The 16,119-nt window shown below is 41.9% G+C and overlaps 1 protein-coding gene across 1 annotated transcript in view; it reads left to right on the plus strand.

The window, feature by feature from the left end:
- The window catches only part of TMEM132E (transmembrane protein 132E), a gene marked incomplete at both ends in the record, with an annotated part of 248,276 nt that overhangs the window by 229,558 nt on the left and 2,599 nt on the right, over window positions 1-16,119 (plus strand). Inside the window, 3 exons of the mRNA XM_083351290.1 lie at window positions 9,250-9,455; window positions 13,191-13,470; window positions 15,803-15,994. Of these exons, the coding sequence (XP_083207416.1) occupies window positions 9,250-9,455; window positions 13,191-13,470; window positions 15,803-15,994 (678 nt within the window). The remainder of the gene's footprint in view (window positions 1-9,249; window positions 9,456-13,190; window positions 13,471-15,802; window positions 15,995-16,119) is intronic.

Consider the following 16,119-nt stretch of genomic DNA (forward strand, 5'->3'; position numbering starts at 1 on the left):
GCGTGGGAGGGCTGGTTTGCTGAAGGCAACCGCTTGATTAGTTCCTGTTTCATGGTTGGTGTTTTGTTTTGCTCTGCTTTATGTTAATAAATTTGGCAGGCTTAATTCCAGCCTCTTGCCGTTTGTAAAGGGGTTGTCCCTGCCTTTTCTGCAGGGCCGGTAGAAGGCTGGTACAGAACACATTATTCCTTGTTTGGCCTTTGGGTGCTTTGGAAAATAGATTGCCCCCCTCCTCTCTGTGACAGCCCCTCAAATATTGGAATACTGCTATTATGACACCCTTGGTCTAGTCTTCACTAGACTAGCCATGCCCAGTTCCTGTAACCGTTGTTCATATGTTTTAGCCTTCAGTCCCCTAACCATCTTTAATGTTCTTCTTATCTGCACTCTTTCTACAGTCTCAACATCTTTTTTGTAGCATTTGTCCAAAACTGGATACAATATTCCAGGTGTGGCCTTACTAAGACTTTATAGAGCACTACCAAACTAACTCAAAGATTTGTTTTCGGGGAGATAAAATTGAAGGTGGACATGCTGTGTTTCCCATATTGAACTAGAGGAAAGACAAGATGTGCATTTGTGTATAATCCAGATGGATTACACCCCAAGGTTCTCAAGGAACTGGCAGATGTGATCTCAGAACCACTGAACTATATTTTTGAAAGATCCTGGAGCACTGGGGAACTACCAGAGGACTGGAAGAGAGCTGATGTAGTTCCCATCTTCAAAAAAGGGGAAAAAATAGATCCAGGAAACTACAGACCTATCAGCCTGACTTTAATACCTGGGAAGATTCTGGAAAATATAATCAAACAACAAATCAGCGAACACCTTGATGCGAACAAAGTTATCACTAAAAGCCAACATGGGTTTGTCAAAAACAGATCGTGCCAGACAAACCTTATTGCATTCTTTGACCAAGTGACAAAACTAGTGGACCAGAGGAATGCTGTAGATATAATTTACTTGGATTTCAGTAAGGCATTTGATAAAGTAGATCACAACCTACTACTTGATAATATAGAAAAATGTGGGTTAGATAGCATCACCACCAGATGGATTCGTAGCTGGCTGACAGGCCGTACTCAGCATGTGGTCCTCAATGGAACTGCATCTACATGGAAGGAAGTGTGTAGTGGGGTGCCCCAGGGCTCTGTTCTTTGCCCAGTGCTCTTCAACATCTTCATCAATGATTTGGATGAGGGGATAGATGGGGAACTCATCAAATTTGCAGATGACACCAAGCTGGCAGGAATAGCCAGTACTCCAGAAGATAGGCTTAAGATACAGGAGGATCTGGACAGACTCGAACACTGGGCACTATCTAACAAAATGAAATTCAATTGTGAAAAAAGTAAGGTTCTGCATTTAGGCAGGAAAAATCAAATGCACAGGTATAGTATAGGTGGTACCTTGCTCGATAGTAGTAACTGTGAGTGGGATCTCGGAGTCCTAGTGGACAATCAAATATGAGCCAGCAGTGTGCTGCAGTTGCAAAAAAAGCCAACACAGTGCTAGGCTGCATTAACAGAGGGATAGAATCAAGATCACGTGAAGTACTAATACCACTTTACAATGCCTTGGTAAGGCCACACCTGGAATACTGCATCCAGTTTTGGTCACCACGATGTAAAAAAGATATCGAGACTCTAGAAAGAGTACAGAGAAGAGCAACAAAGTTGATTGGGGGACTGGAGGCTAAAACGTATAGGGAACGGTTGCTGGAATTGGGTATGTGTAGTTTAATGAAGAGAAGGGTGAGGGGTGACATGATAGCAGTGTTCCAATATCTCAGGGGCTGCCACAAAGAAGAGGGAGCCAGACTGTTCTGCAGAGCACCTGAGAGCAGGACAAGAAGCAACGGATGGAAACTAGTCAAGGAGAGAAGCAACCTAGAACTAAGGAGAAATTTCCTGACAGTTAGAACAATTAACCAGTGGAACAACCTGCCTCCAGAAGTGGTGAATGCTCCAACACTGGAAGTTTTTAAGAAGAGACTGGACAGCCATTTGTCTGAAACGGTATAGGGCAGAGGGTTGGACTATATGACCTCCAAGGTCCCTTCCAACTTCTTCCTCCTCCTCCTCCTCCTCCTCCTCCTCCTCCTCCTCCTCCTCCTCCTCTTCTTCTTCTTCTTCTTCTTCTTCTTCTTCTTATTATTATTATTATTATTATTATTATTATTATTATTATTATTTAGGTTTATATATGGATATCATTATTTAGGAAGTCCATTTGTTCTGATAGTAAGTCAGAAAGGTTCCCTCTCCGCTGTTTGGGCAGCTATAGGATTAAAAAATCAAATATCTATTTCTGTATATAACTAGTGGGAGCAAGCCTTACAGCTCAATAGCTTAGTTGTAGTTTTCAATCTCTTGGTTTAAACAGGGTGTATAGCTTCTTCCAGTGTGAGGGTTGCACTTGACCTTTGAGACATGGGCAAGACCTGGATAAAAAGGAGGTTTCACTTAATTTATCTTTCTACTAAGATCCAGTAGAATTGATAGGATTATCCAATTTTTTTTTGGGGGGGGGAGTCTTGCAGTCCTGCAGCCTCAGATCATATACCTCTGGATTAAAAGAAAATGATAAAGGTACAATGGTACCTTGGTACTCAACTGCTTTGAAATTCATCAAATTTGGTACCCAGTGCATTTTGATGTGAACATTTTGTCCTGGTACTCATTGTTTGTTTGGTACACAATGTACAAGCTAGATAGAACTTGTCGCTGTTGGCTGCCTTGTGACTCACTACATTATTCCTTATGGGATAATGTACTGAACAAAAAATTGTTCAGTATTCATCATTTTTGGTACTCATGAATGATGACTACCAAGGTACCGCTATAATAGGGAAGCCTCAGGTCCTTGAAGAGCCATTTCCTATAAAAAAAAGACCATTCTGACCTAGATGATTGCATTCCCACATTGTAGCAAATGTGGTTAATTTTAATTATGATTTGTTAAACAAGCCAAAAACAAGTCAGTGCCAGTTTTTCATTCCTCATTTGTTCTATCAAATTTGGTCAATTTTCCTATCATTTTTAGCAAATCTTGCTTCATAACTCTGTGGCTTAGAGAATAACGAAATTATTCTTGGTGATTGAATGGGACAATAACCAAGACTAAGACAGGAAGCCACAAACCACATAACCCGTATCTAACAAAGTTACAGTTACAGTCAGTTATCCTAAAACAAACCTAGCTTTCAACCATTGATATAGAGTTGTCAGATAAAGAAATCATATGCTTTTCTGTTTGTAGATCATGCTGAGTCCAGAAACATATCACACAAGCATGATATGTGAGACTTATGAAGACAGGTTTGCATTTTAATTTGAAACAATTAAGTTGCTGGCATGGAGTTGGCAGCTTCCTTCTGTGAGACAATGGCAACCCGTGGATGAACAAATCTCTCCCTTGTCTGATTTGTAATTAATACAGGAAAATTATTTCTTTGTATTGATGTTTAGTTCATAGGCTACATTGTCTGCCACAAGGGTCCTTTCTAGCAGCTTACACTGAAATAATCCATAGAAAGTCATAAAACTATTCATTGAGAAGCAGAAAAAAAAATAGCAGAGCATCCTTCCATTTGCAGAAATAACAGTTCTCTGGAGAACAAGATTAATTTGAAACAATCTCTTAAACAGAGGCATGGAAATCTTACACTTGTGGGATCTGCATTTTTCACTAAAATCTCTAGGATTGCTAGCTGAAGCCCAGTACTAAGCTGTGGTTCAGGATGATGAGATATTGTGAAACAAGGTCCCTGTGAACATTTATCCAGTTTATGACTTTGTTTCCAGTCCTCATCTTTTCATATATTATAAGAGCCGTGGTAGCGCAGTGGTTAGAATGCAGTACTGCAGGCTAACTCACTGCTCACTCCAGGAGTATGATCCTGACTGGCTCAAGGTTGACTCAGCCTTCCATCCTTCCGAGGTCGGTAAAATGAGGATACAGATTGTTGGGGAAAATATGCTAACTCTGTAAACCACTTAGAGAGAGCTGTAAAGCATTGTGAAGCAGTATATAAGCCTAAGTGCTATTGCTATTACTATATGTTTCTCCCAGTATAAATCAGCAGCTTAATTCAGAGATGGGAAGGAAGTTTATCTTTATGGTATCTTCCAAATCCTTGGCCAGGGCCCCTCCAGATGCTGTTGAACTACAAATTCTGGTACTACTTACTCCCATTAGAGATGGCTGTCTGTTGAAGTTCTGCAGCTTTGAAAGGGCCACTGATTTTCTATCCTTAAGGTAAATGTTAAAATGGATGGGAAGCAAAAGGCAGCCCTGTGTGTAATGAACTCATCAGAAATGGGAAGGAGACCAATGTTTGGCTGCCTCTCACTCATATATATATTATTGCAATGTTTTTACCATGAAAAGGTAAAGTGATTTTGTTTGAAGCGGTGCAAAAACTGGAAGAGAAGAGAGATAACTGACAGAGAAATGATTGAATGTGAGTTTTGTTGTGTGAACTGAAGAGTTTGAAGCCTTATCTGATGCTTATTATATTTCCAGGAATGGCCTATAGAGCTAGGTTAGAATCAGAAACATTTCTTCTCTGCTTGAGAAATCCTGCAAATGTTACTTACTGGCTCTTGTTCAACCTCCTGGGAAATTGCTATAGATGTTTGGTGTGACTTGGAAGCTCCCAATTTTTATTTCATTTTGGCTTATGTAACAGTTTTATGCTGATTTTGACTCTCAATGCCATTCTGGGAGAAGGAACAACTAATTAAATAAATATTGGTACTCTAAAAAATATGAGCGAACCTGCATGTCTGCATATCTAATTATGGAGGTCCTTGTGTCATCCAAGTTCTAAGACCACATTGCTGAAAATTGATGAAAAAAATATAGCCATTTCTGTTAACATCATTTTTGCCTTTTTAGTTTCAAAATAAAGGTCAGCAAACACAAAGTGATCCCTACCAGGCTGTGTTTGCACAATATGCTTAATAATAATACAATAGGTGAAAATTTGCATTTCCCAATATGCTGTGCTGGGTGTTTTCAGTCATCACCCTCCTCTTCTGTTTTTGCAAATAATAACAACTATAACAGTCAGCACTCAATTTCTTGAAACTTACCATGAGATTCTCTGCAATCCTCATGAACATGCTTCTTTCCCCCTCCTTCCTGTGCAAATTTTTGCTGATAGCTAGGAAGGTTTCCTTACCCATTCTGGATATGTTGCCTAAACAGAACATAAGCAACGTTAGGTTTGTCTAGATTATTTTAATGGCTGTATTTACTAGCAACTAGAGCAAGAATGAGCCAAAGGAAGGAGCTGCTTTTTAGGCATCTTAAAACTGAGATGGCATTAATTTTAGTAATATTTGCATTCTCAGGTCCTGAGAGGCTGGGAGAATCTCTAATGGTTTATGCCGATGGGTGTGTTTATTAGTGTAAGGAATGCAAGTGACAGCCCAGCAGCTTTTATTTTGATGAATGACACAGTATCCAGAAATGCATTGCAGGACTCATAATGGTGTTCAAAGCCCTCCATGGCATGGGGCCGGAGTACCTCAGGGAACATCTGCTGCCGGCATCAAGCTCCCTGCGCCCTGTGCGTTCCCACAGAGAGGGCCTCCTCAGGGTGCCACCGGTCAGAGAATGTCGACTGGTGGCCCCCAGGGGGAGATCCTTCTCTGTGGGCGCCCCGGAGCTATGGAACCAGTTACCGGTTGAGCTCCGGACGGCGCCCGATCTGCGCTCCTTTCGCCGCGATCTGAAAACATACTTGTTCGAGCAAGCCGGCCTGGCCTGAGGGGGGATTGGTGGGGTTTTTTATCATTTTTTATTGGGGGTTTTACTATGTATCAATTGTATTTTAATCGGGCATGTATTTAATTATCTTTTAGTTTTTGTAAATTTCTGTGTTTTATTCTTGCCCTGTACACCGCCCTGAGTCCTCCGGGAGAAGGGCGGTATAGAAATATTAATAAATTAAATTAAATTAAATTTTTATTCTGATGCCAGGCTGGGATTGTCTTTGCAGACATGCTGAGCTTGTGTCTCTTGGATGTTGAAGCCAAGCTTAAGTAACCCTGTGGGAGTAAGAGGAAATAGACCTTAGCAGGTTTTACCACACATATGTGCAGAGACACAGACCTAGGCAAACACATTATCATATTAAACTCTCTTGGCTGTTAAATTCCAATTAAAATACATCTTTATGAAGGGCAGGGAGGAGATTTTAAGTGAAGAGAGCCATGATTTTCACAGCAGTTTTGGTCTCTGGTTGAAACTTTCTGAGAGACAGCCCATTCCTCAATGGGAGACCACCTGTTTTGCATGGAAGATGTTTCAGATTCAATTGCCCGTCTCTCTAGTTAAAGAATCACAGAGAACAAAATGGTGAAAACGTTTCTTTCTCCCCAAGTGCCAGTCAGAGTAGACACTACTGGGCAAGATAAGTCAGTATTCTGACCTGTTGCACAACTGTGAGAACGTGCTGTTATTGATAGTGAATATCAGAGATGCTAGGACTAAAAAGAGGGAAGGTTGTAAAATAAAAGTGAACCAAAAGGCTGAAGTAGCATTAGTATTAACGTTAGATCCTCCCACGCTATGTAGCATATTGGGCAGCAAGGATTCTCCAGTGTTTTCGGTGTGGGGCAAGTACATCAGCATCTTCCCCTGTGATGTTTAAAGCCTTTTAAGTCATCTATGAATATTTTTCAGCATGTGTTTTGAGGGCGTCCTCTTGGTCGTTTGGCACTGGGGGGAATCCATCTCATTGCCATCTTGGGGATGGGCATAACATTCAAATTAATGCATTTGATTTCTATGCCATCTTTCTTTCAGGAGCTCGAGGTGGCCTGTATAACAAGATGTCTATTAGCTACTCATAAAACTGAAAATAATATTTTGAGTGTTCAAAATTGCCACAATGAAAAGCTCTTGCCAAAGATATGCATTACCCCAGCATCCATTAGATGATTTCATTGGTCCATGCAAAGAAGCAGAAACAGAAGAAACATAAAAGGAATGATCTGTTTCCCATCTATTACATTCTTATTTAATAGCATTTGAACATAAAAGAGGGTGACTGACTCTTCAAAGTTTTCTTGACCACTAATAAACACATTTGGAACTTCCTACAAATTCCAAAGTCTGTTCATCTGTGTGTAGGCCAGAATGGGCTAAGTGGTAGCTGGAGTATTGTGATACAAGCCTCTCACCTTCAGTTCACCATCTTGCCCACTTTGACCTTACATAAGCATGAATGCCCCAAAGGCAGCACTATTAGAAGATGCTAGTCTAGCCCCAATCAACCCAGGTCTGGGTTACCTTAGCAAGATCTATTGGATTGTAGGAGCGTTGGAGTCTTCCCTTTAGCTTGCATGGTGCCTATCTAGCATTGGCCACCACATGCAATTATAGGAAACATTGCAAGATCACAAAACATCCAAAGCTGCAAAGTGGAAGCTTTGGGGATCCACTAGGACCATGCACATGTCTCCTCTTTCAAGAGCCCAGGGACCTTTTTCATGGGGCAACTGCTTCTGAGATTTCATTCATGGCAAGACGTTGTAGTTTGGCATTTGAAAAGGTTCCACCACCTAGAGACCACATTTAGCCCAACACCCCAATCCTTACTGACTGCTATCTCTTTCTCATAGAGGGTCATCAATTTTTATGACTCCCTTGTTATATGGAAAATTTTGAGAATTTGTAACGGGTACTCAAATAAAATGGTTAACATGATGGGTAGATTTAATCATAATGTTCTATGAAACCCCTTTTGATTGTTAGGATGCTTCCTATCCTTGTTTGCTTTGTTTCTGATCAAGCAGATTCCCTTTTAAGCCATTCCAAAGATTTTAAATGACTTGTCTCACCACACTGTAAGTGTGAGTATAGGTATCTCCAAATTAGGGTCTACCATTCTCAGAGCAAACAGTTTTTCCAAAGTCAGATCCAAATTGATCTCAGCCTAGTACTGATTCCCTAGTGATTATTTAGATCAGCCGTCCTGATCTGTTGAGTTTGGAGTGTAATGAGTTTTCCAATTAATCCAGTTCTTAGGTCTTTCGTGAATATTTATTACTAGTTTGATAGAGGTTGATAAGTTATGAGGGTGTTTCCCCAACCAACTCTTCTCCAGATGACAGCCTCTCTAGACTGGATTCATAACTCTCCTGTTTTCACATACATTCACATGCCCTTTCCCACACTTTCAGTAAACTTTCCCCCTTTACTTTATGGCCTTGAAGCCAAGTATTATTGTCATCTCTGCCCTGGGAAACTTTGGCCCTTGACATCTCTCTCACAGCAGATATATTGAAGCAAGCTGGAAAACCTCAGAGAATATCCCTGGGTGAAGGAACAGCAGATGCACCCATCTCTGATAGGAACATAACTGCAAGGATTTGTTGTTTTCAGTTTCCAACTCCCCAAAATGCTTGCAAGATACATACAGATGTGTTCTAATAGTTATTATAAATGTTATTCATTTCATTTGATTTTGAATGGTTATAACACTTCAGTAGAATTTGTATCCCATCAGAAAAACCCGTTTTAACTGGGGCACAAACCTTGTGTGGCCAGTCACTTTTAGGAATAGTTGGGATGCAGGTGGGGGGACAAAATTGTGCCTCCTGGGCCCAGTTCAGTATTGTTTGCCCAAGGACCTTCCTCCTGCAACATTCACGTTCAAAATGTACACTTGATAGAACATAAATAAATCAGCAGAGTTCTGGGAGCAGGCTATACAGAGTACACAGCTTTCAGCCTGCTTATTTTGCCACAATAAAGGCTATAGCATGCCAATAATAGAAATGGTTTCTTAACTGAGCCACTTTAGAGTTCAAATGCATGTGAAATTATGCAGTATCCTTAACTGCTTGTCCCTCTAGTAAAGGCCATTGTTTACTTAGCCAATATACATATTGATTAGTTATAATGGAAATGTTTTTCCAAACCATTTCTTTTTCTGCTTCTCTTTTTTATTTGGTAATTAGAGTGGTTCAAGAGAGGCTTCGGTAAATCTGTGCTGTTGCTATTATTTCTTTACTTATGTGTCCATCTTATCTTTTTTTCCCCTTCCCTCTTTCTTACAGACATGACACAAATGCTTTAAAACAATCACCAGCCGTATAAGAGGCCAATTTAGAAATTGTCCCTTCTTCGATGGTATTTTTTTGAAAATTACCCGAAAGTCTTCAAAATCCATAAAAACATGGAAGAAGGGGCTCACCACATCTTCTTTTTCCTTCCCATTTTCTATAGGTATCCAGCAGCTGTGACTATGTCTTTGTGAGCGGCAAGGAGTCTAGAGGGTCCATGAATGCAGGTGTCTTCTTCAGCTACGAGCACCTGAGTGCCCTCTTGGAAATGACCGTTTGGGTCCCCAAACTCCCTCTTCATATTGAGTTGTCTGACCCACACCTCAGCCAAGTGAAAGGATGGCGAGTTCCCATCTTACCCGATCGGAGGTAGTTTTGGGCTCTATACTTGTGTTGTGATTCAGGGTCAGCCTGTGGGTTCGGCAGTTGGGTCGGACGACTCAGAGGAGGAGGGGGGTGTTGAAGAGCTTGCTGAGGGGGTTGGAGAGCTTGCTGATGAGAGCCCTCAGCCAGGCCCCTCCCACCTGTTCACGATGGAGACCCAGCTGTGTGAGGCTGACAGCGTGGATGAAGATGACCCACAGCTGGCCCTGTTCAAGGACGCCTGACGCAGGAGGCAGTCAATCAGGAGTAAACAGAGGAAGGCAATGGGGCACCTCGGAAGGAGGCAGAGAGAAGCCACGCCCTGAACTGTATAAAAGGGGAATGCGTGGGAGGGCTGGTTTGCTGAAGGCAACCGTTTGAATAGTTCCTGTTTCATAGCTCCTGTTTCATGGTTGGTGTCTTGTTTTGCTCTGTTTTATGTTAATAAATTTGGCAGGCTTAATTCCAGCCTCTTGCCGTTTGTAAAGGGGTTGTCCCTGCCTTTTCTGCAGGGCCGGTAGCAGGCTGGTACAGAACAACTTTAACAAGGATTTAGAGAAACTGGAACAGCTTCCGAGGAGGATGATTAGTGGAATAGAAATTTAGTCAAGAGAGATAGAAGCATCTGGGCAGGTTAGCTTTGGAATGAGAAGACCGAGTAGGAATATGACAGTTACTGTGCAAGATGATGCCTGTGGAGGTGAAATGGTTTATCCAGCAAAGGGGAAATCATTATCTCTCTGGGTAATTAGTTCCACAGTGTAATTACTCTTCCATGAAAGTTTCTTTCTAACACTCAGTTGGAATCTGCCATCTTAATATCCATGTTTCTGTGTCTGCCCTCTGGGATGACAGGGAATAGATAAATTGTGAGGGATGATGCCCACGGAGGGGGAGGTGGTATGAAGGACTATGGTGAGGCAGCAGCTTCCCAGCAAGAAGGAAGCACATTCCAGATATTGGACCACTGCTATCATGTCACCCCTAGTCTTTCTTTTCATTAAAGTAGACATACCCAATTCCTGCAACCGTTCTTCATAGGTTTTAGCCTCCAGTCCCCTAATCGTCTTTATTGCTCTTCTCTGCACTCTTTCTAGAGTCTTTTTATATTATGGTGACCAAAACTGGATGTTAGTATTCCAAGCGTGATCTAACAGCTGGAATCTGCCATCTTAATATCCATGTTTTTTTGTCTGCCCTCTGGAATGAGACAGAATAGATAACTGACAGATGATCCCACGGAAGAGGAACTGATATCAAGGACTAAAATGAGGCAGCAGCTTCCCAGGAAGGAGGAAGCACATTCCAGCATGGGAAGTGGGGAGACAAGAGGCAACACAACCTGGAGATGGAGAGGAAACACAGAAAGAAATAGCCCCTCCCTAGAATCTCCCAGGGTATATACATGTGGTTGAGGGTAGTAAGGGTTAACTTTGTCAATGTTGTCCATCTAACCCCAAGAATGACATGGAACAGTTTAACCAGAGTTCAATTCTTTTTTCTTTCTTTCTTTTGCTTGCACATAACAGGCAGAATGTTGCCAAACACAACCCTTACCACCCTCAGCCTAACAGATATACCCTGGAGATTCTAGGAAGTACTTATCCAAACTCTCTTCCTTTGTCTCCTGTTCATCTGTGGGCTGTGCTGCCTCTTCTCTCCTCCCTTCCCTTTCTGGATAGACCAAGAAACATGGATATTAAGATGGCAGATTCCAACTGTTAGATCACGCTTGGAATACTAACATCCAGTTTTGGTCACCACTATATAAAAAAGATGTTGAGACTCTAGAAAGAGTGCAGAGAAGAGCAACAAAGATGATTAGGGGACTGGAGGCTAAAACATATAAAGAAAGGTTGCAGGAATTGGGTATGTCTAGTTTAATGAAAAGAAGGACTAGGGGTGACATGATAGCAGTGTTCCAATATCTAAGAGGCTGCAACAAGGAAGAGCGGGGATCAACTTATTCTCCAAAGCACAAGAAGGCAGAACAAGAAGCAATGGATGGAAGCTAATCAAGGAGAGAAGCAACCTAGAACTAAGGAGAAATTTCCTACCAGTTAGAACAATTAATCAGTGGAACAACTTGCTTCCAGAAGTTGTGGATGCTCCAACACTGGAAATTTTTAAGAAGAGATTGGACAGCCCTTTGTCTGAAATTGTATAGGGTTTCCTGCTTGAAGTCAGACCTCCAAGGTTCCTTCTATTTCTATTATTCTGCTAATTCAACTGAATGTTAGGAAGAAACTTATATAGAAGAGTAATTGCACAGTGGAACTAATTACTCACAGAGATAGTGATTCCCCCTTTTGCCTGATTAATTAATTAATCTAAGTCACCCATCTCCCTCGAAGAAGGGTTATATATTGAAGAGAAGACTTTAATTTGAATTCCTGCATAGAACATGCCTTAAGTCAGGGGTCTCCAAGCCCTGGTCCAAGGACCAATAACAGTCTGTGCCTGCCAGGAGCCAGGCTGTGCAAATGAATAAAGCCCATCTGTGCACACATGGGATCCAGGCAGCCCCCCCCCCAGTCCATGGAAAAACTACCCAAAAGGTTGGTGGCTGCTGCCTTAAGCCGATAATTTCACTAGTGCAGAAAGCAATAGGATGGAGAAGTCTGCTGCAGATGTTTGAGTGGTCAGTAGGGAGAGCTATGCTATGTAAACCTGAGCTTACCCTAGACTTTCCATACTAGACACCCGTATTTGTGAGCTGCAAAATGTATAAGCGGTAACCATGGCTCAGTAAATGAGAGTGTTCAGTTCATGATCATGATCCAAAATATTCACTTTGGACGACAGGAAGCATTGCCCAATTTTGGTGTTGTGTTGCCATCATCTTTAAGATCCAGCTGGCTGTATGACACTATGGTGAGATCAGAGTGACTACCTTATCTACCTGACAACAGAACATCTTTTTCCCCCCCAACTAATTAATTAATTGGTCAGGGCATTCTCTTCAGTTCAATGGTAAGGACAGAAAAAGTGATGAAGATAAACATATAGGCAAGAGATGCTAATGGCTTCAGGCCTGTAGATTAGTTGTTGCTTGGGAAGAGAAACTGCCTGGTGAATTTATTTTGCAACACCTGTGGAGCACTCTGGATGGCTCTCCATTTCCCCATCCCTTCTCTCCCCCTTATGGCGTTTTCATCCTATCCATTTCCTCCCTCCCTCCCTCCCTTCATGTACTTGCCTGTGTTGTGACTTGTGTGAGGATGAGTATAAGAATGTATGTGTGTGTGTGAGAGAGAGAGAGAGCGCGAAAGAGAGAGAATACACAGATAGCAATCAACCAGCTTTGTAAACGAGATACCGTATTTTACAAACAAACAATTAAGTGTAATTAGTAACCATTTCTTGAGCTAGTATAAATTAATTTTGTTTGCCCTGAGACTCCCCTGTTTTGGAGTGTGGCTCATGACAAGAATATGTACAGATATGCACACTAGTGTACTGTATCATATCCACCCATTTCTTTGGGATAGGAGTATAATCCTCAGGATTGGTTTCAGCTCCAGTTGGCAATGTCAGCTTGACAAGCTGAGGAAGTTAGACATTCCATGTTTGTTTTTTGTTTATCTTTCTTTTCTTGGCAATTCTTATTTGGTGTGGAGAGGCATAGTTATCTTAAATTCATGGCTGTCTTTCTTGGAGGTCAATAAGCTGGTTCCTGACCCTCTGAGAAAGCTGCCAACCAAATCCTTTTTCCTGCTGATGTCCTTCAACTTCTCACAGGTCCATACGGGAGAGTGACGATGAGGAGGAGGAAGAAGAACAGAGACAAAGCAGGGGCTGCACACTTCAGTATCAGCATTCCACCCTGCAAGTGTTCACGCAGTTCCACACCACCTCCTCGGAGGGCACAGATCAGGTGGTCACCATGTTGGGGCCTGAGTGGATGGTGGAGGTCACAGACCTAGTCGGTGACTTTATGAAGGTTGACAACCCACGTGTGGCACACATGGTCAATAGCAAAACACTAGCTGGCAGGGAGCCGGGCACTACTTTGTTCAAGGTAAAAACTAATCAAGTGCTGAACCAAAAAAATAATTCTATTAGTCTGATAGGGTTGGGGAAGGAAGGAAGGAAGGAAAGAAGGAAGAAAGGAAGGAAGGACATCAATGTCATTCCTTTGATGCACAAAATCTGAGTAAATGGTATCGGATTTCCATTAAATGATCCACAAGCTGTCCTCAGACTGAGAAGGCTGTCTGTTGTAATGGCAAAAGTGAAGGAAGGCTAGTTTGCAGATATCCATAAATCCTTTGCTTATTATTGTTCTCATACGTTTGGAAGCAAAGAAAGTGGATATCCTGTTTTCAAAAATATCTAACCTTTTCCCACCCAATCCATTCTACTTCTTTAATTTCTAGAGCAGGGGTCCCCAACCTGTGGACCACAGCAATCTAATCACCATTGGGTCGCATGAGTGGCCAGCTGGTGTGCACGCATGGCCCCACATATGCGAGTCTTGTTGTGGGTGCTGGCGTCCCCATTTGCACAAGCCTCACTACGGGCACTTGCAGCCCCATTTGCACGAGCCTCACCATGGGCACTTGCAGCCCCATTTGCACGAGCCTCACTACGGGCACTTGCAGCCCCACTCATGCGAGCCTCATTGCATGTGCTTGCAGCCCCCATTCGTACGAGCCTCGTTATGGGTGCTTGTGGCCTCACTTGCGCAAGTGACACTGTGAATGTCATGGGCGCATGTGTATGCACACGCACATATGTGTGCTCCTCCCACAAAATTATCCCCTCTTTCCCCGCCTACCCCCTGCTCCGGTCTGCTAACCCAGAAAGGTTGGGGCACTCTGTTGTAGAACAAGAATAGTAATCCTGCATAATATTTCTGCTCAACACCTTTTGTTTTTTTTAATGGAATCTTCAATGGAGTCAGTCCAAGGAGTTGGCAACCAGTGAAAATGAATTTGGGAGTAGGAATGACATACTACATAATAATATGTAATATTAAATATTTAAATTAAATATGTAATAAGTAAAAAAAATGGAAACTAATCAAGGAGAGAAGCAACCTGGAATTAAGGAGAAGGAGAAACTTCCTAACAGTGAAAATAATTAACCAGTGGAACAGCTTGCTGTCAGAAGTTGTGGGTGCTTCATATCACTGGCGATTTGGACACCTACCTATCTGAAATGGTATAGGGTCTCCTACTTGAACAGGAGGTTGGACTAGAAGACCTCCAAGATCCCTTCCACCTCTATTCTGCATTTTGCATTCCCCACCCATACTCCATTGCCTCTCTCCTGTGCATTTTCTCTCTGAACAGTTCTGAGCAGGGCTTGGCTCTGTGCCAGGAATCTCTGTAACTTCAATTAATTCCAGGCTTTGACATTGTATTGCTTTCCTAAGCAAAAAATCACAGGCTGCCATCTTCAAAGATATTGCTGCTTAAGGTCAGGGTGCCTCCCGCTGAGAAAATACCCTTTGAAGAACTTTCTGTTCGTCTATGTGAAAGGAGAGATCATGAATGGGTGATGATCTGTGGACTGGCTCTATTATTATGAGAAGCCCAGTCCCAGAGGGAGAAATGGAAAATGTGGCTATAGATCTCAGGAGGCAGTTTTGCAATCCAGAACCTCTCTTACGAAACCTCAGAAGCTGTTCTGTGATGGGCATTTCTTTTCCTTTAATGCATTCTTTGTTTTTAAAAAAATGAAAACATATTTCTCATGTGAGATAACCCACGTTCAGTGCAGGGAAAAGATGATACAAATAAGTTATGACAGTGATATAGACTTGTATCCATGTCTTGTGCTGCAATACTGTATATATTAAACCTTGTTTATCATTGAGCAATGCAAGGTATATTTTATTCCTTTCCTACTCATTTTTTTTAAATGAAAGTTTAGATTATAAGAATATCAGTATATGTTTGGCTTCCACTTGCTGGGCCTAAAAATGTCAGGTTCTAGGCTAGAATAAGTTTTTTTGTTTTGTTTAAAAAAAAGGAGAGATGGATAATATATTTCAGGGCCTATTTCGTCTTGATTGCTATCTACCATTATCTGAAGAGGTTCTTAGGAAAAAAGAAAAATCAACTCAAAAAAACTGAAATTGGAGCGTCTTTTTTTGTAAGAAAAGGCTACATTTGCCCTTCAGCACTATTGTTTGCAGTCTCCCCTCCCCTTCCCCCCAATTTATGCTACCAACATTTTGCATTATATTAGGAAAAAATACTCAATTTGAAGGATCTTCCATTTACTCCGGAAATATTCATTTTTTGCTCTTCCTATGCTTTTAATAGGGTTGTTTTCACATTTTCAAAAATCTGATTCTCTGAGTCACCGTTCTTTATTAATGAGGGAACCCTTTTTTTCTACAGGTAGTTTCTCCACTTATGGAAGCTGTCCTTGGTGAGACACCAGTGACTGTGGTTGATGAGAAGGTTACCATTGTGGAATTGAAAGCTCAGGTGGTCTCAAACCTCTCCCTTTCCCTTCATGCCAGCCCTGGGAATAGCCACACCATTGTGGCCAAGACAACAGCCCAGCAGACTCTAAATTTCTCTAAGCAGGTAATGTTGACCACTTTGAAGAAATAGTCTCACCTTGTAGTTCTCAGAAACCCTCAAGGCTCAAGAGAAGTCCATATGGATTGGCACCACTCTCACAGAGAGCCAAAGAGAAGGCCACCTGTTCT

This window comes from Vipera ursinii, assembly GCF_947247035.1.
Source record: "Vipera ursinii genome assembly, chromosome: 1".
In the NCBI taxonomy this organism is placed as follows: Eukaryota; Metazoa; Chordata; class Lepidosauria; order Squamata; family Viperidae; genus Vipera; species Vipera ursinii.